Source organism: Anomaloglossus baeobatrachus, chromosome 9, assembly GCF_048569485.1.
Source record: "Anomaloglossus baeobatrachus isolate aAnoBae1 chromosome 9, aAnoBae1.hap1, whole genome shotgun sequence".
Taxonomy (NCBI): Eukaryota; Metazoa; Chordata; class Amphibia; order Anura; family Aromobatidae; genus Anomaloglossus; species Anomaloglossus baeobatrachus.
In genome coordinates, this window is record NC_134361.1 from 54,981,036 (window position 1) to 55,003,449 (window position 22,414).

The 22,414-nt window shown below is 46.1% G+C and overlaps 1 protein-coding gene across 4 annotated transcripts in view; it reads right to left on the reverse strand.

The window, feature by feature from the left end:
* Positions 1 to 22,414, reverse strand: part of LOC142251173 (kelch-like protein 13) — a 109,111-nt gene that overhangs the window by 70,646 nt on the left and 16,051 nt on the right. The window contains exons 1-2 of one of the 4 annotated variants that reach the window (XM_075323715.1): positions 1,251 to 1,340; positions 545 to 657 (exon numbers count right to left, since the gene is read on the reverse strand). The exons of 1 other annotated variant lie outside the window; for it this stretch is intronic. In XM_075323715.1, coding sequence (XP_075179830.1) covers positions 545 to 642 — 98 coding nt within the window. In that variant the 5' untranslated portion in view covers positions 643 to 657; positions 1,251 to 1,340. Of the gene's footprint in view, positions 1 to 544; positions 926 to 1,250; positions 1,898 to 22,414 lie in introns of those variants that run through there. 2 more of the 4 variants (XM_075323717.1, XM_075323716.1) reach the window with 2 other exon arrangements.

The following is a 22,414-nucleotide window of genomic DNA, read 5'->3' on the forward strand; positions in this document are numbered from 1 at the left end:
ATAAACTGTTCATAAAGAGCAAGGACAGGCAAAAACGACAAAATACTGGAAAACACAATATTAAATTGCATTATAGGTACAGACACACACATGCTCCGTTTTACGGACGACGGAGAAAAGGCATAGGAGGCAGGAAAACCTTGGTCACGTCTTATAAATCATGAGTGCACATGATTTATCAAGGTGGTGGATTTGGCACGGCACACAAACTGGACACATCATCGGTCGGACAATGGCAGGTATGGTTTTGCCCTAAAGACCACAATAGGTTTAGGGACTGGAAACACCAATGGTCGTCGTTCAGGGAAAACTTACAAAGATCACTCGGCTGAAGGATGGACCTTTGTTCAATGGAGAATACCCAATAATGACAATTTTTATTCTTTTTTTTTTTTGCAGAGATATCGAATCGTGATGATTAATTATGAATTGAATAATAGATTTAGAACTTTTCTCTTTTTTTTGGCTACATTTTGTCCAGAGGGTATTCTCTTAAATAAAAGCCCACCTTAGGGTATCCTGGGGGGGGGGGTCTCTCACTTACATGTATGCTGGAGAAAGCAGCGATGACCTGGATGTTTTAAGCACGGGAACGGGGAATTTCCAGATAGCAGGAGAGCTGGTTTTCCATTTCAATGGCATGTTGTCACCACGGTACTACAATAACAGTAAACAGCGTTTCCATAACAGACTACCGACCAGGACTTCCATCCCACACACTACTGACATGGCACTGGGGGGCTGCTGCTGAGGATGATGAGGATGATGCTCTGCACACAAGCAAATGCCTCTGCCAATGCCCTCAGACCGATGCTTCCAATCTGGAAAATAGGCTTGCCAGGCATTGCCTTTTTTTTTTTTTTTTTAAATCCTCCTGTCCCCTAAAGCCATCTGATGAGTCTATCGTTCTACCTCAACAATAGTGCCACCTCGTTAGGGAAGCGTTGACTGCAGTAAGGAGATGGGAGAAAAGAAGAGAGTGAGGAGTGGAGGATGGAAAAAAAAAAAAAAAGAAAAAAAAAAAAAAAAAGTAAACCCCGCACTGCACAATGCAGCTAAAATCGGATCAAAAGCAAAATAATAAAAAAAATAAATAAAAAAAAATCTTGATTGTAATGGAATTCGGCTAAAGGACACTGCAGCACTTTAATCAAGCACCCACGGCTCTAAAAAGCTTGATATCTATCCAATACGGAGGGTGGGAGAGAAGAAGTGGTGGGGGGGGGGGATTTGCATGAAACAAAACATACCTACTCAGAATACACTTGTCATCCTCTGAACACTCGTCCTTTGAGCTGCAACAATACAAATGGGACAGAAATCTCAGCATAGCCTTAGGCCAGGGCTAGTTGGGTGATCAGTGGCTAAATTCAGCAGCCTGTCTTCCTATGGAGCAAGCACTGGCCACACAATGCAAGCTTGCCATAATGAAGGAGGAAAGGGGGGGGGGGGAATACAAGAGCAAAAAGAGAGAAAGAATACCAAAAAAAAAAAAAAAGAAGATATATCAAGCAGTCCTTTTAATCCTTCACTGGGACGGAGAATGGCAAAGATGAAGGGCTGGACGTGTCTGCATGGTGCACGGCTGCGACGGCTCGCTCGTCTGCCTAGTCTTTGGCCACATTCTGGAGGAGACGCGTCCTGGCCCCGGCTAACGAGCTGTAGGATCAGGGATGGCTCTGTCTTCTGCGGTAGAGAAGCGTGCTCTTAATAGCAGTCCTTGTAGGGGACGTTATCAACAATCTGATTCAATGCTCAAGCCCTCCCCCTGTACAGATCACAAATTGCCTAAAGTAGTGACAAGGAAGCCAGGCATGCAGGTGTCCATCTGGGGGCCACCCTGCGGCTCCCGGCGCTGCTGTCTGCTGACCTCCAGAGGCTGCTGACTGACGGCAGAGCAATTCAGGCACTCCACAGAAAGGGATGGTGTGCACCAGCTAATCGGCAGACAAAAGAGCACCGGATTCATTACAAAAGCCCCCTGCTGACTGTGTGCCCTGCATCACCAATACCGTGTATTACAAGAGGCTGGATACATTTTATGGCTATTATACCCATGTCAGGGGGGAGGGGGCTCTCCAATCCATTAACCTTATACTAAAAAGTGTATCCATCTCCATTATATATGGGCTTATCAGTGCTATAGGTATACATCTGTATATGTACAATACTGCAGAAACTAAAATGCTAATTACTTTATATTGCAAGGACGGAGCGCAGATATAACACCAGGTGCTGTAAGGGCATGTGCACACATTATTTGGTGCAGAAATGTCTGCATCTCTTGAAAGGAAGAATGCAGTGACAAAAGGCACACATTATTTGGTGCAGAAATTTCTGCAGGTCTTGAAAGGAAGAATGCAGCGACAAAAGGCACACGTTATTTGGTGCAGAAATTTCTGCATCTCTTGAAAGGAAGAATGCAGCGACAAAAAGGCACACGTTATTTGGTGCAGAAATTTCTTAGGGAGAAATTCCGGAACCGGACGCAGAACCACCTTGTCCTTGTGAAACACCAGGAAAGGAGCCTTGCATGACAGCGCTGCTAGTTCAGACACTCTCCGAAGTGATGTGACTGCTACTAGGAAGACCACTTTGTGCGAAAGGCGTGAAAGAGAAATATCCTTCATTGGCTCAAAAGGTGGTTTCTGAAGAGCCATCAGCACCCTGTTCAGATCCCAGGGTTCTAACGGACGCTTGTAAGGAGGAACTATGTGACAAACCCCCTGCAGGAACGTGCGCACCTTTGGAAGTCTGGCTAGGCGCTTCTGGAAAAACACAGAGAGCGCTGAGACTTGTCCCTTAAGAGAACCGAGCGACAAACCCTTTTCCAATCCAGATTGAAGGAAGGAAAGAAAAGTGGGCAAGGCAAATGGCCAGGGAGTAAAACCCTGATCAGCGCACCAGGATAAGAATATTCTCCACGTCCTGTGGTAGATCTTGGCGGACGTTGGTTTCCTGGCCTGTCTCATAGTGGCAATGACCTCTTGAGATAACCCTGAAGATGCTAGGATCCAGGACTCAATGGCCACACAGTCAGGTTGAGGGCCGCAGAATTCAGATGGAAAAACGGCCCTTGAGACAGCAAGTCTGGTCGGTCTGGTAGTGCCCACGGTTGACCCACCGTGAGATGCCACAGATCCGGGTACCACGACCTCCTCGGCCAGTCTGGAGCGACGAGGATGGCGCGGCGGCAGTCTGACCTGATCTTGCGTATCACTCTGGGCAACAGTGCCAGAGGAGGAAACACATAAGGGAGTTGAAACTGCGACCAATCCTGAACTAAGGCGTCTGCCGCCAGAGCTCTGTGATCTTGAGACCGTGCCATGAATGCCGGGACCTTGTTGTTGTGCCGGGACGCCATTAGGTCGACGTCCGGCATCCCCCAGCGGCAACAGATCTCTTGAAATACGTCCGGGTGAAGGGACCATTCCCCTGCGTCCATGCCCTGGCGACTGAGAAAGTCTGCTTCCCAGTTTTCTACGCCCGGGATGTGAACTGCGGATATGGCGGATGCTGTGGCTTCCGCCCACAGCAGAATCCGCCGGACTTCCTGGAAGGCTTGCCGACTGCGTGTGCCGCCTTGGTGGTTGATGTATGCCACCGCTGTGGAGTTGTCCGACTGAATTCGGATCTGTTTGCCTTCCAGCCACGGCTGGAACGCTTTTAGGGCAAGATACACTGCCCTTATCTCCAGAACATTGATCTGCAGGGAGGACTCTGGCTGAGTCCAGGTACCCTGGGCCCTGTGGTGGAGAAAGACCGCTCCCCACCCTGACAGGCTCGCGTCCGTCGTGACCACCGCCCAGGATGGTGGTAGGAAGGATTTCCCCTTCGACAATGAAGTGGGAAGAAGCCACCACCGAAGAGAGGCTTTGGCTGCCTGAGAAAGGGAGACGTTCCTGTCGAGGGACGTCGACTTCCTGTCCCACTTGCGGAGAATGTCCCATTGAAGTGGACGCAGATGAAACTGCGCAAAAGGAACTGCCTCCATTGCTGCCACCATCTTCCCTAGGAAGTGCATGAGGCGCCTCAAGGGGTGTGACTGGCCTTGAAGGAGAGATTGCACCCCTGTCTGTAGTGAACGCTGTTTGTCCAGCGGAAGCTTCACTATCGCTGGAAGAGTATGAAACTCCATGCCAAGATATGTCAGTGATTGGGCCGGTGTCAGATTTGACTTTGTGAAATTGATGATCCACCCGAATCTCTGAAGAGTCTCCAGAGCAATGTCCAGGCTGTGTTGGCATGCCACTCGGGAGGGTGCCTTGACAAGCAGATCGTCTAAGTAAGGGATCACCGAGTGTCCCTGAGAGTGTAGGACTGCTACAACTGCTGCCATGACCTTGGTGAAGACCCGTGGTGCTGTCGCCAGGCCGAAAGGCAGTGCCACGAACTGAAGGTGTTCGTCCCCTATGGCGAAACGCAGGAAGCGCTGATGCTCTGGTGCAATCGGTACGTGGAGATAAGCATCTTTGATGTCGATTGATGCTAGGAAATCTCCTTGGGACATTGAGGCGATGACGGAGCGGAGCGATTCCATCCGGAACCGCCTGGTTTTCACGTGTTTGTTGAGCAGTTTTAGGTCCAGAACAGGACGGAAAGATCCGTCCTTTTTTAGCACCACAAACAAGTTGGAGTAAAAACCGTGACCCTGTTGCTGAAGAGGAACAGGGATCACCACTCCTTCTGCCTTCAGAGTGCACACCGCCTGAAGAAGAGCATCGGCTCGCTCGGGGGGCGGAGATGTTCTGAAGAAACGAGTCGGAGGACGAGAGCTGAGCTCTATCCTGTAACCGTGAGACAGAATGTCTCTCACCCAACGGTCTTGTACCTGTGGCAACTAGGCGTCGCAAAAGCGGGAGAGCCTGCCACCGACCGAGGATGCGGCGTGAAGAGGCCGAAAGTCATGAGGAGGCCGCTTTGGGAGCGGTTCCTCCGGCGGTCTTTTTAGGACGTGACTTAGACCGCCATGAATCGGAGTTCGTCTGACCCTTCTGTGGCCTGTTGGACGAGGAGAATTGAGACCTGCCCGCGGGCCGAAAGGACCGAAACCTCGATTGTACCTTCCGTTGTTGAGGTCTTTTTGGTTTGGACTGGGGTAAGGATGAGTCCTTTCCCTTGGATTGTTTAATGATTTCATCCAATCGCTCACCAAATAGGCGGTCGCCAGAAAATGGCAACCCGGTTAAGAACTTTTTGGAAGCAGAGTCTGCCTTCCATTCACGTAGCCACATGGCCCTGCGGACTGCCACCGAATTGGCGGATGCTACCGCCGTACGGCTCGTAGAGTCCAGGACAGCATTAATGGCGTAGGACGCAAACGCCGACGCCTGAGAGGTTAATGACACCACCTGCGGAGCAGAGGCACGTGTGACTGCATTAATCTGCGAGTGACAAGCTGAGATAGCTTGGAGCGCCCATACGGCTGCGAATGCCGGAGCAAAGGACGCGCCGATAGCCTCATAGATGGATTTCAACCAGAGCTCCATCTGTCTGTCAGTGGCATCTTTGAGTGAAGCCCCATCTTCCACTGCAACTATGGATCTAGCCGCCAGTCTGGAGACTGGAGGATCCACCTTGGGACACTGAGCCCAACCCTTGACAACGTCAGGGGGGAAGGGATAACGTGTGTCCTTAAGGCGCTTAGAAAAGCGCTTATCTGGACAAGCTCGGTGTTTCTGGACTGCCTCTCTGAAATCGGAGTGATCCAGGAACATACTCAATGTACGCTTGGGAAACCTGAAACGGAATTTCTCCTGCTGAGAAGCTGACTCCTCAATTGGAGGAGCTGGGGGAGAAAGATCCAACACCTGATTGATGGACGCTATAAGGTCGTTCACTATGGCGTCTCCCTCTGGCGTATCTAGGTTGAGAGCGGCTTCAGGATCAGAGTCCTGATCTGCCCCCTCCGCTTCATCCTCTAGAGAGTCCTCCTGCTGAGACCCTGAACAGTGTGATGAAGTCGAGGGAAGCTCCCAGCGACCCCGCTTAGGTGGTCTGGGACTGCGGTCCGTGTCAGAGACCTCACCTTGAGACCTATGAGTCACCCCAGGAGCACTTTGCTGCTCCAACCGAGGGGGGCCTGGGGTCAATGATTCAACAGTGCCCGGGGCCTGTGTTACAGGTCTGGACTGCAAGGCTTCTAGTATCTTAGCAGACCATTTATCCATAGTCTCAGAAAGTTTGTCAGCGAATACTGCAAACTCCGTCCCTGTCACCTGGACAGTGGCAGCCGGTGTTTCTACCTGGGCCGAGGGTCCCACTAGTGGCTGAGGCTCCGGCTGAGTAAGTACCATAGGTGCCGAGCATTGCACACAATGAGGGTAGGTGGAACCTGCAGGTAGCATAGCCGCACATGAGGTACAGGTTGCAAAGTAAGCCTGTGCTTTGGCACCCTTGCTATTTGCAGACGACATGCTGTTGTCTCCTCTGAGTACAATCTGGGAGGGTATATAGCCAAAAACCAGTGCGACCGTACAGAGTAAATGTATAGCATATAAACCTATATATATACACACACTTCGGCACCCAGGGGGGCCAGCACCTAGAAACAGGTGCGGCTTACCGACCGCCCAAAGCGGTTGTGTGACCACCAGATTCCCTGCCTGGATCTCCCAGAGCCGTTTGTCTCTCCTCTCTAGCTTCAGAAGTGCTGACAGGAATGGCTGCCAGCGTTCTGTGAGGAGGAGGGGGCCGTGGGCGTGCCCAAGAAAGTGCGGGAATCTGGTGTCCCACTGTGCTCAGTGAGGGGGGAGGAGGATACAAAGTATGCTCCAGCCCTCAGCGCTGACGTCCAGTGCAGCGTCCCTCCCTTCCCCTGACTGACAGGCCCGGGGGCGGGAATATGCAGTACTAGGCCGCAAAAGCCGGGGACTAAAGTTATAAGCGCGGCCGGCAAACAAGCGCGGTCAGCGCGGTAGTCCCGGCGCACTAACACACCCAGCAGTGCTGCAGCGTGTATGACACAAGCGCTCCATGCGCTGTCCCCAAGGGGACACAGAGTACCTCACAGTAGCAGGGCCTTGTCCCTGACGATACCCAGCTCCTGACCAGCAGATTCCCCAGGGGCTGCGGAGGGAGCACGGTCCCAGTGTCTGGAGACCGATTAGGATCCCACTTCACCCAGAGCCCTGCAGGGATGGGGAAGGAAAACAGCATGTTGGCTCCTGCCTATGTACCCGCAATGGGTACCTCAACCTTAACCGCACCGCCGACCAGAGTGGGGTGAGAAGGGAGCATGCTGGGGGCCCTATATGGGCCAACTTTTCTTCCATCCGAAATAGTCAGCAGCTGCTGCTGACTAAATTGTGGAGCTATGCGTGCATGTGTGCCTCCTTCGCACAAAGCATAAAAACTGAGGAGCCCGTGATACACGGGGGGGGTGTATAGGCAGAAGGGGAGGGGCTTTACACTTTTAAGTGTAATACTTTGTGTGGCCTCCGGAGGCAGAAGCTATACACCCAATTGTCTGGGTCTCCCAATGGAGCGACAAAGAAAAATCAATCAAACACAACGTGTGCACACAGCGTATTAGTGTCAGGTGGAACCCAAGAGCTGAATATACACCCCATTCCAAATTATTATCCGAATGTGATTTTTCTCTAATTTGCCCAAATGGTTACATAGGTTGAAAAAAAGACCCAGGTCCAACTAATTCAACCTTCCTCCTTCAATTAGACATTTTGCCACTAAATAATTTATAACCGACAATGTTATGTAGTGAGGAAATCAGCCAGCCCTTTTTTAAAAGCTGTTATAGTATCTGCCATTACTACCTCTTGTGGTCGGCATTCCACAGTCTGACTGCTCTAACTGTAAAGAACCCTTTCCTATTTAGCTGCTGGAATCGCTTTTCTTCCACTCGCAGTGAGTGCCCCCTGGTCATTAGTATTGTCTTTGGAAGGAATAAGTCAAGTGCCAGTGCTTTATATTGACCACACATGTATTTATACATATAAATGAGATCTCCTCTGAGACGTCTTTTTTTCTAAGCTAAACAAGGCCAACTTTTCCATCCTCATCATACGGGCGGCCTCCATTCCTTGTAGTAGTCTAGTTGCCCACCATTGAACTAACTTCTGAATATGTTTTTTAAAATGTGGAGCCCAAAACGGTTTCTCATATTCCAGATGTGGCCTTACCAGTGATTTATAGAGGCGTAACAACACGTTGGGATCACGGGATTTAATCTCTCTTTTTATACACCCTAAAATCTTGTTTGCTTTTGTAGCTGCTGCTTGACATTGAGTGCTGCTGCTCAGCTTACTTGTAACCAGCCTCCACACTCGCCGGCATTGAGGTCCTGCTCAGGCGCACTTTGCTCTGCCCGGAGCAGGGCAGATCACAGTTTTAGTGCATTTGAACGGGACCTCAATGCTGGCTAGTGTGGATGATGTAGGACGCGTCATGCACCCCGGCTTCAGAAGAAGGACGACAAAGATGGCCAAAAGAGCAGGCGCCGACACCGGAGAACGGAGACGCCCATATGACCCAATTCCACCGCAGTGACCGTTTAGGTAAGTGATTTTTAAGTTCTACACAGCGGCCTGGGCTCTTCTATACAGCATGTTAGAATGCTGTATATAAAGAGCCCACTAGTGGTGGACGCAGCTTATAGGCCCCAAATCTGGTGACAGGTTCCCTTTAATGCCTTTCGGCAGCAGAGAGATCCTTTTTCTTTACCATATTGCTGTACCCTGTGGCAGGTGCAATAATATGGAACGTCCTTCTAGTTTTCCTTTAATTGGGCTCACCTGGTAAACTAATTATCCCAAGTGATTGAGATTAATGTCAGTGACACAAAGTAGTATGAGCACGATCTTGACCAACAATGATGGTAATCATCTACAATGTGATAAATAAAAGCGAAAGTCAATGTTAATCAGGTCACATCAGGATTAGCGGGTGAATAATAAGAGTGGCTGCGGTGTAAACACCAAAAACACAAAACTCCAAATGACAAAAAAAAATAAAGTGGCATAAAAGCAATATACTAAACTTTACTTCTAGCAAAGAATTCTAGATTTAAAATGTAAAGTTAAAAAAGTGAGTCACACAAAGGAAAGGCATCCGGGCGCCCGGAGGGGACAAGTGCTGCACTATGGGTCAGCTATTGCATGTATCATGGTCACATACAAATATCAGATACATTAAACCACACAGGTGGAAAAACATTAGCGGGCCAGTAAAGAAAATAATGGAAAATGGGCACGGATGTTACATCACAAGAATAAGCATATACCAACTGTCACGGTGTCCTTCTACAATACCACACAATCAACAGAGCGAGAGATGATTGAACAATCCAAACAAGATTTATTCCAAGCAAGTCAGAAGGGCCATCAAATAATCCACCATACAGAGGGTAAAGTAGTCCAGAAACACAGATATAGTCCAGTAAGCGATAAATGTCCAGGTCTCTCTCGGGAGCCTCAGCTTCTCCCACAGAGGATGAATCTCCCTGCTTCACTCTTGTCTTTCTCAACCAGAATGAATAATCCCCCAGGTAAGCAAAGTGTTTAGGTGGATCCCAGGCCCCCCTCCCCCAGACTTGGGGACAAAAGCCCGGCAGGGGGTGATTAGCCTGCAAACAGGGCAATGTACACAGAATGGACAGAGCCCCACGCCTAAAATACGAACCTACACAAAATTATACAATTCCACCATCACACCAATAAAGTCCGCCGACATTGCAGCAAAAGCCTTCACAGTAGTTTCATACCACCTGAACCACAAGCAGCATAAATGAATCAATCAGACGCTGGCTGTGCCACTGTAGCCGTGTATCATTTACTCTGAAACGCAGCTTTTGAGAGAGAAAAAAAAAAAAAAAAAAAGTCTTTGAAAATTCGTCCCAGGACTATGCGTCTCCAGTGGCTCCTTCCCGCCTGTCCTCCCCCACCCAAATACTGACCATTTTCGCTCTATACACACACTTAGGGAGAGACGTGTAAGCGTGGGTCATGGAGAAGCCGCCAGACACCTGCATCGAAATAGTCATCCAAGACACATAGGCCCAGATTCACCAAAGTGTTTTTGCCAGACATCTGTAGTTGTGACACAGCGTTCTTAGATATAGGATGTAGTAGAGCTCAGAGAGCTAACCCCGCCCACACCACAGCTCTGTGTGTACATTGTCTGTTGGGAACCAAAATACAGGAATGATCTCGCACAACTGGAGTTTTACCTCCTAGAGTCCAGTGGTAAAAGGAAAGCAGCTCTGGTCCGTAGTAGAATACCAAGTATAAGTAGGTGCACGCTCCAAAGACAGCAAATGTCCAAGGCAATCCAAAGTAGTAAAAGAACGAGCAGCTTCACTCCAAAGTCCATAAAAAACTTGGATATAAATCAAACAAAATGTGCACATAAAAATAGCAGTGGCGAAGCCGGGTGCGGGCTCCCCCAGGACAACGACCGTTTTGTGCTCACATGCGCTTCTACGGGGCTCTTAAAAAACAAAAGTAGAGCAGACAGACGATCTGAGTGGTTCTCAAATTGGATCAAAGGATTCAAAAGTAATTCTTAAAAAATAAAACAAAGAAAATAATTTATGAAGAGTTTCCAATAACGGAGCTGGAATGTTGCATACATTTGCCCAAATTCATACTTGCACAAATATTTTTTTTTTCCCACCACCTTGTTATCTACTCTAAGGGGTACTTTGCACGTTGCGACATCGCTAGCATCGGCTAGCGATGCCGAGCGTGATAGTACCCGCCCCCGTCGCACATGCGATATGTGGTGATTTTTGCCACAGCGAACATTATCGCTAAGGCAGCTTCACACACACACATACCTGTTCAACGTCACTAATCGGCCGGCCGATAGAAGCGGAGAGGCGGAGATGAGCGGGACATAACATCCCGCCCACCTCCTTCCTTCCGCATTGCCGGTGGACGCAGGTAAGGAGATGTTCCTCGCTCCTGCTGGTTTACACACAGCAATGTGTGGTGCCACAGGAGCGACAAACAACATCGTACCTGCGGTCGACCCGACATTATGAAAATGTCCGACGCTACACAGATCACCATTTTTTGACGCTTTTGCGATCGTTTATCGGCGCATCTAGGATTTACACGTTGCGATGTCGTTACCAGCGCCGGATGTGCGTCAATATAGTCGTGACCCCGACGATATTCCAGATGCGATGTCGCAGTGTGTAAAGTACCCCTAAGATTTTGATGGAGAGAAGACCTCAGGACAAATAAGACAGAAAAGAGATTGAGCTGCTGCAAAGTGAAAGTTTTATTCCAGACCGGCACCACAATAAAATCCAAACAATCCAATGTTTCGACCTCAGCGAGGTCTTTTTCAGGGATATCTGTGTGTATGGCGCCAAAGGTATAAGTGATGGAGGCACCAGGTGGGGGACGGCAGCTTGTACTGCATGTGTGACAGTGTGGCACTTGAATACATTTGGCTAAAATTAAAATTTTACCAAAGTTATGATACAGCTTGGTATGACAATAGCAAATCTGCACCAATGTGTGTTTTCATATTACACAAGTGGTGTTAAAGGGGTTTTCCACTACCTTCTCACCCTCTTGCCATATTTCATAGCTTTTCAAAACAATACCTTTTGTAATATACTTGTATTGGATGTATAGCTTCTATAAGGGCATCTCAGCAGGAAGCACATAGTAATACATTCTTCTTCCTCCTCTGATACTTCCTTTTTCAGCACAGAAATTCAGATTAAAAAAAGGAAGGGGTCACTAGAGCTTCTGATGGTGGATGTGGACATTTTGGAGTGAATCACAATTAGTCTGCCTCAACAGCTGAGCTGACAGTTTTATTCAGCAGTAACAGCAGGGGCTGACACCTTTGCTTTTCAAATGCACATTGCAGCACTTCATTAGCAAAGGTTTTTGGAAATCCAATCACTGACGTGGACAGCTGAAAAGCGACAAAATTTGAAATAAAGACCGTGACAGAGTTGTACTGGCCATCTGGCAATTGCCAGATGGGCTGGTACCTACCCTGGGCTGCTCTGACACTTGGTATTTTTCTCAATATCTTTAGCAGCACAAAAGGTGGAGAAAAGAGAAGGCAAGCTAAGAGCTGGATCACAGGCTACTGCATTGCATTATTAAACTTGTAGTAACAGCGCACAGTAAGCCTGGGGAGAGGAAGGGATGGATGTAAACATCAGAGCTGCAGTTGCAAGCACCAAGTTATGCTATCTGCATGATAAAAGGTTTATATATTACTATAATAAGAGTATGGATGCATTTAGTGGCACGATTGATGAATAAAAAAAATGAATGAGTTAGGGTAATGGATAACTTGTTTAATGCATGCACATTATTAATCTTGACTCTTTCCCTGCAACATTTTCAAGAGGACCCGTCGCCAGATCTAAAGTGGTTATATTTACATGGTAAAGAATATAAAAGTTAGAATATAGGGACCACTAAATAAAAAGGCTTATCTGGTGCCTTATGGTGAATTTAAAAGAAAAAAAAAAATAATAATAATATTGAGGAATCACCAGGAATAAGCGAAGACAAAACAGGCTACTATCGACCTGGTGAGCAGTCCTCTTTAATGGAACAATTCAATAACAGTACTGGACATGCTTTTTAGTATGTTGTAAAAGCAATACACAATGTAGTGAGCATATTTGTAAGTCAACAGGGAAGTTAGCTAAAGACACACATTCTCAAAAGGTCACTTTACAGAATACAGAAACAGAGAAGTTACAGACAAGGAAGGAGAACACGAAACATGTTACTGCTGATAATCAAGCTTCCATGGTATGGTCACACAACGTTCCCACAAGGCGAGTTTGCAACGTGTGTACTGTGAAAGCCGCCTGAAAAAGGGCCAACAAAACGCTCATTTTTCTATGTAAAAACAACTCTCTGAAGACATGATGCGCTTACAAGACGCTCAAAAGCCAAAAAAAAAAAAAAAAAAAGTGACCTGACCATCCTTCCAATCTGGAGACCCTACCTTATATTGGCATTCAATAGGAAGGCTCAATATATATTTTTTTTGTTTTAGTATCTTGCTGAAAGGCCTGCAAGTCGCGCAAAAAGTCTTTTGAGCCTTCCCCATTGGGCTCATGGCCACTTGCGTACCGCTTCCAATGCAAAAGCATTGTAAGCGATATGCTAATGACCCTCTGCTGCATGCGTCAGCCGAGGGTCATGCGACTGATGCGATCTTGCCATCATATCACAGGAGCGGTGAAGAGGGAGGGAGCATTTTCTCCCCATCGCCTCCGTTATCTGTCTATGCGTGCACCTCACCGCAGTCACATAACATGCGAGTGCAGTGCGATGTTGGGGGTGCCTGAGCTGAGACAGGGTGCAAAACGCAGCATGCTGCGATAGCACAGAGAGCACGACTCGAGACGAGAAAAAAATAGCAGAAGGACACTGCACCATTTACACTGGTGCGAGTGCAATCTGATATTTTATCGGATTGCACATGAAAATCGCAAGTGGACATGAGCCCATTGACTGCCAATATGAGGTAGGATCTCCAGAGCGGAAGCCTCCTGAAGGATGGTCAGGTCTTGTTTTTAAGAAAATGATTACCTTCCTAATGTGAACAGGTGCAAACTGAACATGAAACATAGTAACAAAAATGATACAGTTGCACTCTGCAGTGCTAAGATATGTGGAACAAGGAAAATGGGAATATAAACATGCAATACTACTATAAAAAAAATGTAACCATAAATTTTAGGGGTTTTAACCCAAAAAGAGGAATCAGTTTGATAGGGACCCAACAAAAAGAGGTTGCCTTGCCATTAGCTGTTGGGCTCACATAAAACTGGCCATTTTTGTGTGCTACGTACCTCCATTTTTTTATGTGTGTCATTGCAGTAATACATGTCTATATTCCTATATTCATTGTTCCACATATCTTAGCACAGCAAAGTGCAACTGTCTCCTTTAGGCTGCTTTCACACATCCAGTTTGAGCAGTGCGGCTCAATCAGTCTGTGAAACCTATGCAACGGATGCGGCAAAAACACCGCATCCTTTGCATAAGTTTTTACATGCGGCCCGTCCGTTTTTTTCCAGTTGTGGCATGCTACTGAGCATGCGCATTGGAAGAAACCGCATGCGGCGGCCGGAGGCATGCATTGAAAAATGTGCCGCAGCGGCCGGATGCGGTGCGATGCGGTTTTTTTGCCGGAGCAAAAAACGTGCCAGGGAACGTTCCATTCGGCCGCCACATCGGTTAAATCTGCCGCATCCGGCAAAAACTGGACGGAACGCAAGCCCATGTGGCACCAATGCACGTCAATGCTGGAAAAAACAAAACCAGGGGCAAAAAAAAAAAAAAAACGGTTTCGTTTTTTCAGCAGAGCTACGGATTGTGCCGCACTGCTACAACCGAATGTGTGAAAGTAGCCTTAGGCCACTTTAAGGCTTCTTCATTATTGAAGTTTAGAAAACATACATAAAAAGGCAGAATAAAAGATGCCTAAAAATGCTGTAAACACATCAAAATCAAAAAAGGAAAAATGCTGATAATCAAAACTGCAACAGTAAAATATAAAAAAAGGGGAGGGATTTGCTAAAGAGTCTTTTCCACAAAAAAAAACACACATTTCGACTGTAAAAAAAAAACATCATGTGAACACATCCTTATGTGTCAGATAATACACGCAAAAACATTTTCTTGCCAGAAACCCTTCTGACAAACTGCCTAACCCTAGGAAGGAGACGTAAATTCAATGAGAAGAATTATTTGATTCAGCTTAAAGCACCACCTAGAGGAGACCAAAGCAAAAATACACTGATCCATCGGGTGCGGGTCTCAGGATACAATTACTACAAGATATACAAATGAGTTAGGACCATGTCATATCCATTATACATGCCACACAGCGTCAACTACAAGAGGGAAACAATCAGCAGGGGGGAAGAACGTACAGTAAATTGGTGGGTCTCGTCTTCTAAATACACAAACTGCCAAAACGTCGGTTTCACGCACAGCATTTGGGGGGGGGGGGGGGGATGCCAAAGAAGTTTTTTTAAACAAGTACTTTAGCAAAATGGGTAAAAAAAATAAACTACACATTACTCAGACCCTTCTGGTACTAGGGAATTGACAAAGGGAATCTGTCATCAGGTTTTTGCTATATAAGCTGCGCCAAAATGCTGCAAGGGTTAACACAGAGGTTTCAGGCATGCCTGTCTTGTCACAGTCGAATCTTTTATTTGCCATGTTTGTTTAAGCAGCAGGACCCTTACCATTTTAGGACTAGAAACTCATGTGCATGGAAGTCCATCACGCCCCCCATTACACAGTCAACGTGCAGTCTCTATTGAGAGTCTGGTGTGGACAGCCCTCTAGACTCCGCTACATGACTAAAGATACAAATTCTGATTGGTGGCTGCAGCCGTCCTGACACAATCTAAACGATACATCGTTGGATTCAGGATTTCCTTGCCTACATCATGCTACTCTCAGATGAGATAGCAAAAACCTGCAGACAGATTCCCTTTCAAATGCTTGTCCAGGATTATAGAAGCATGGCTGTTTTGTTACAAGGGGTATCATTTCTCCTTGTGGAGAGTGACATGACTAGCATAGTGAAGGAGGCTTATGAGCCATGCAATGCTCCTCTGGGAAATTAATTATACTAATTGAGTCGTCAGAGAGGAAGAGAACATGAACTTTAGTGCCACCTATTAAAAGTAGTAATCCCAAAAATCAATATCAACTCTTAACAGAGCCCTACCATAAGACTTAGGAAAAAAAAGCATGGCTCATCAGCCTCCTCACCCAGGCATTCTAAACATGTCACTCCACACTACAAAATACATAAAGGTGCACTCTACAATGCATTCTAGAGTGCAGCTGTATGTATTTTGTAGTTATATTGTGTTTTCAGCTAGCACGTGTTCACACCTGTTGCATGTGTAGGTCAGTCTTTTTGATAAACATGTCACTTTAAACGTCACCCCTTAGATCCCAGTCATAAGCTTCCCACATAGCCAAATCATATCTTTTACTTTGCATTGATGAGAGGCAATAGCCCGAATCACAGAGTCTGCAAATTGAGTTTCTGGTTTGGTTTTTATCCTAAGTCATATAGCAAGCCTCGTTAAATGATTGATAATGACTTTTAGGAATGCTACATCCAATAGGTGGTGCTAAAGTTTAACCCCTCTTCCTCTCTGGAGAAGCAATTTGCATATAGGCTTTGTTACAAAAGCAGCACCCCTCCTGTCCACAGGTTGCATCCGGTATTGCAGCTCCACAATATTGTCTGCAACAGAGCTGGACGAGTGTGAGGCTGGAAGACAACAGACAGCAAATTGGAAAAGTGCACCTCGAGAAATAAAAAAGTGCTTGACCACCATATTAACAGGGTCTAAGGGCTGTTAATGTTGCATCAAATAAGACACTTTAAAGGGAACCTGTCACCACTTTTTTGGCCTATAAGCTGCGGCCACCACCACTGGGCTCTTATATATAGGATTCTAACATGCTGTATATAAGAGCCCAGGCCGGGGGTATAACATAAAAAACACTTTATAATACTTAACTAACGGTTGCGCTGTGGGCCTTATGGGCGTCACCATTCTCCGGTCCTGGCGCCTCCTCTTTCGGCCATCTTCGTCCTCTTTCCGAAGCCTGTGTGCATGACGCGTCTACGTCATACACACTCGCCGCTCCTGCGCAGGCGTACTACAATACTTTGATCTGTCCTGCTCAGGACCTGACCGCAGCTAGAGAAGAAGGAGAACAAAGATGGCCAAAAGAGGCGGCGCCGGCACCGGACAACGGAGATGCCCATAAGGCCCACCACGCGACCGTTCGGTAAGTATTAAAGTGTTTTTTATGTTATACCCCTGGCCTGGGCTCTTATATACACCATGTTAGAATGCTGTATATAAGAGCCCAGTGGTGGTGGCCGCAGCTTATAGGCCAAAAAAGTGGTGACAGGTTCCCTTTAACAATTTTGATCTGGTTTTGCATTCACTCTATACCGGATTCAGCGCCAAGGTTTGGGCTTTAATGATGTAGCTTGCGCATGGCGCACATAGGAAACATATCGTACTTCTCACCATTCAGTCTGGTCTGAACCAAAAAAAACACATTCACCTGCTCCTCACCACATCAATATGGCGCCATATTTGCAAGGATTATAAAAGGCCTAGCTCCTTCGGATACTTTGCTGCATGATAAATCAGCTAAGGATGCAGGTATCTGACATTACTGCAGTTTGCACAGTTTCTTCCTAAATAAACAATGTTATAACCCAAGTAAAAAATATATATTATAATAATAACAGTACGCAGTAATTAAATCACATGTATATGTTACCCTTAGTTATAGGCTGTCACCTGTAATTAAAAATCTGGGTCAGAGCAGTTCAGCTCTTTGATGCCGTGTCCTGCCTTAATATAGGATCTGCTTGTGACACGGTCACCCCTATATTACAGATGATCCGACATGCCAGGCTTCTTGTCTACTGAGCTCATGCTGCCAAGTATATAGAAACAACAGGTGGCTGTATATTCAATCAATGGGCTGACATTGTCAGGAATGTTTTTGTCTGGCCTGCTTAGTATCTGAAGAAACTCAGTTGATACGGTACAGTGCATAGAAAAAGTCTGCACACCCCTGTTAAAGTACCTCATCTTTTCATCATATAAAAAAAAAAAAAAAAAAAAAAAAAATCCTTCCAAGAAGACACATTTCTGAACTCTTTCCACCTTTAATGTCATCCATACTCTGTACGATTCAATTGAAAAATAAACGGGAGCTAGGCGACCAAGGGACGTACAGTTACATCCTTGGTCGTAAAGGGGTTAAAGGGGAAATTCATCTTCAGAATTTTAACAGAGCCCTGATGTAAAATTGACTGATATTTGGAATTGTTCATAATTGTTTCTAACTTGACTAAAGCCTCCACCATGCTTCACTGTGGGTATGGTGCTCTTTCGGTGATGCACATTGTCTTTTCATAAATTTTTCAAGAACCTCCCGTTCTAGGTCACTGTTGTGCCAAATTTAAGCTACTTCTTACATATGCCTTCACAGTGTTCCATGACATATTAATGCCTTGGAATTTTGTTTGTACCTTTCTGGTTGATCACTTTCAAAAATTAGATGCCTTTGCTGTGTTGTAAGCTGTTTATTGGCCATGGCTTTTGTTATAAAATACAACTAAAAAACAGTCAGGAAAATATTACTACTAGAACAGCGAAATTTACATGGGGTTAATCAGATTCACTGTAAATGATGGCAGCTGTGTACTGACTACCATGTAACATGAGTGTAAATGTGATTGACTAATTCTCAACACACCACATTATTCCCCCTCCCCATCTCAAACTTCGTTTGTTTCACAATTCAATTTCACAGATTATAGTTGACATTAATAGGTGGAAAAAGTTAGGAAATTATACTTTATACTTTTCTGTATAATTTTTTTTTACTTGGTAATTTAACAGGAGTGTGTGAACGTTTATATACACTGCATAGCACTGGTGCCGTACAACAAAACAACTTGGTGTAATATATGTAATCAGCAGTGATGAGCGAGGCCTACCCAAAACAAGTGAAATTGTACTTTTTTTTTTTATTTATTTAATTTTCAGATCAGACTTGTCCCTTTGAAAAGGTCAACGAAAAAAACGTATTGGAAAAGCTTAGATTTTTTTTTGTATTTGAGAAAAACATATGCCACCCGGCATGCAGAGACATCACTTGAGGGGCGGTGCCGATTTCTGTACGCAAGGAGGTATGACACCACTGTTACTGCTGATCTAAGCCAACAATAGAGGGCGCTGTCACTGTGCACATCGAACAGGGACTCGCTCAGCCACTGAAATGGAGGTCACTGATGACACTTTGTATCAGGGAGAGGGCAGAGACTGTTGCCATGACTACAGCCTCTGCTCCATGCTCTGACGACGCTTTGTTTCAGGGAGGAGGCAGAGGCTGTGGCAGTGAATGCAGCCTCTACCCCCCGCTCTGATGACGCTTAGTTTCAGGGAGGGGGCAGAACCTGTGGCAGTGATCGCAGCCTCTGCTCCCTGCTCTGATGACGCTTTGTTTCAGGGAGGGGGCAGAACCTCTGCCCCCTGCTCTGATGACGCTTAGTTTCAGGGAGGGGGCAGAACCTGTGGCAGTGATCGCAGCCTCTGCCCCCTGCTCTGATGACGCTTCGTTTCAGGGAGGGGGCCGAACCTGTGGCAGTGATCGCAGCATCTGCCCCCTGCTCTGATGACGCTTCATTTGAGCATCCCAACATGCACTGGGATTTTTAAAAAAGTAGAGAAATAAAAATAGAATAGTATAGTAAGGAAAGAATAGCAAATTTTTAATGCAAGTATATGAGAAAATAGCTTCAAGCTTGGCACTAAATAGGTCGGGATGTGGAATCAAAAGTACTTTGCCTTCGGATCATACCTTTAATTCACACATTTGTAGCAAAACCTTCAGCAACTGCTCCATATGTCTGAATTAGGCTTGCATAAATCCGTGTACATGGTGCAGATACATCCCTAGTGTGATGGGATGGATTTTTAGACGCAAAAAGTTTTGCATTTTCACCACCTTCACAGCAGTATATATTAAAGATGGCCATAAATAGAAGTCTATTCCATCATTGATATAAGGATCTGCAATCATTTTGTGATCGGTGGAGGCCTGACTGTTAAGACTTCCACCCATCCTGAGAAAGGGGACCCGCCAACTAAGTAGTCACGTAAATATATCCGGCTGCCTCTTCCTGCACAGCCATCTGCCGCTATGCAGTAATCACTTGGGATCTGTGGAGTTCCCAGTGGTTCTTCCCCACCAATTACACAATAAAAATATATATTTAGCCATATGCCGTCGCTTTGCTTTAGTTTTTCTCTGTTATAGGTCTTTGTTCATGAGTCACTCTTCGCTTTCCATTGGACTTAAGTGAGAAGTAATGTGGTTGATCAATTCCTCCTTCCATTTAAAGGGAACCTGTCACCACTTTTTTGGCCTATAAACTGCGGCCACCACTAACATGCTGTATATAAGAGCCCAGGCCGCTGTGACAACATAAAAAACACTTTATAATACTTACCTAATGGTCATGCGGTTGGCCAAATGGGTATCTTCGTTCTCCGGTGGCGGCGCCTTCTCTTTCGGCCATCTTCATCCTCTTTCTGAGGCCTGTGTGCATGACGCGTCTATGTCATAAATGCTCGCCGGTCCTGCGCAGGCGCACTACAATACTTTGATCTGCCCTGCTCAGGACCTGAATGCCGGCGAGTGTGGATGACGTCAGACCCGTCATGCACCGTGGCTTCAGAAGATGGAGGACGAAGATGGCCGAAAGAGGCAGCGCCAGCAGCAGACAACGGAGACGCCCATATGGCCAACCGCGCGACCGTTAGGTGAGTATTATAAAGTGTTTATGTTCTCACAGCGGCCTGGGCTCTTATATACAGCATGTTAGAATGCTTACCAAATTGTGTCGCCACAAGGAGATATACACGAATGAAAGAAGAAAATTAATAAATAATAAATAAGTAATCTCCAAAATGGAGTCAGGCTACTATGCCAGAACAAAACCAATAGAAAAGGTAGCCAAGGACGATACAATAATAAAATATAGAATTTTTATTAAAGATAATAGTAAAAACAGTACATGCAAGGGTGAGTAATGAACAAAGTGCCGTGGCACCACAAGACTCAGCAAATGGGTTTGCAAACAGAAAATCAATAGATTACAAGGGATAAAGGTATATGTTACATTCTAAATATCTGTCCCCATCATGGGTATAACAGTAATTTAGATGAATGTGATCTTCAAGCAAACCATATGATATGATTAACTGTTTGCATATCACTAAAAGGCATAAACACAGGCAGAAAAAGCCAAGGAAAAATACCAAGGAAATCCCATCATACGGGTAGATTACCTGTCACCATTAGCCACTGATGAGCCACACCAACACGTGTTTCGGCCGTAGCCTTCGTCAGGGAGGTGTGGTAGATGCGGCGCACGCTAGTACAGTGTATACAGTACACTGGCAGCGCAACAAGTGCCGGTCACATGCTGTCATGTGAACAGAGCATGTGACCTGGAAGTTTCGGCGCTGCCACTGTACTGTATCATACTGTACTGGCATGCGTCGCATCCGTCAAACATGCGAAAAGACGGATATGTGAAACTAGACTAAGGCTACTTTCACACATCCGGTTTTTGCTCTGCGGCACAATACGGCGCTCTGCAGAAAAACCGCAACCGTTTTTTTTAGCCGCCGGTTGCGGGTTTTTTTGCATAGACTTACATTAGTGCCGTATTGTGCCGCATGGGCTTGCGTTCGGTCCGGTTTTTGCCACATGCGGCAGATTTAGCCGATGCCGCGGCCGGATGGAACGGTGCCTGCAACGTTTTTTGCTCCGGCAAAAAAACCTGCATTGCGCCGCATCCGGCCGCTGCGGCGCATTTTTCAATGCATGCCTATGGACGCCGGATGCGGCGCGATGCGGAAAAAACGCATCCGGCCGCCTCATGCGGTTTCTTCCACTGCGCATGCTCAGTAGCGTGCCGCAACCGGAAAAAAACGGATCGGCCGCATGTAAAAACTTATGCAAAGGATGCGGTGTTTTCGCCGCATCCGTTGCATAGGTTTCACAGCCGGATTGAGCCGCACTGCTCAAACCGGATGTGTGAAAGCAGCCTAAGTCACCAGTAAAAATCGCAAAGCAGGTTGATCAGAAACCTTGTGTGTATAATCTATAGACCACCAGTAGATGACCATCAGCAAAAACGTATCACGCAAAACAGTGTGACAACAACATAAATGCACAATAAGCGAAAAGAAAAAAAAAAAGTTTGGATTGCAATCATCAGAACTATGCAATAGAAAGCAGTATAAACACCTACACACAATAGGGAAAAGTTGGCCAAATCTAGCACTACGGAAACTTCTGTATCTATTGTTTTCATCAGGCAGTCAAGAAAGGCACTAAAGCAGCGCGGAGTATATTTAGTTTTCCTGTGCTTTTATGAGGAACAAAAAAAAAACCAGAAGGACAAACTTGGCTGGGACAGAAACAGAGGCCTGAGCCAGCTGTGGTGATGACAGAGGAGATCTGGAAATGAGCGGAGACTTTATTAATGGTGTGAAGAACAGGAAGAGAAAGTAAAGTGACAAGGACACACACGAGTATGCCACCATGTAATAGTCAGGTCCCACGGGACCGTGACAAACATTTACACCACAATTAAAGCTGAATTAGCCCGGCCATGTACAATCTGTATATTTTTGTTTTCTAAAGACCAAAATAGATCACATTGTAGAAAAGTAAATAATCCTGCAAGCTAAAAGCATATAAAACAGTATTAAAGGGAACCAGTCAGGTGCAATATGCACCCAGAACCACGCACAGGTCTGAGAACATAGTGCTAAAACCTGCCTAACCGTCCCTGTATACACTAGCAT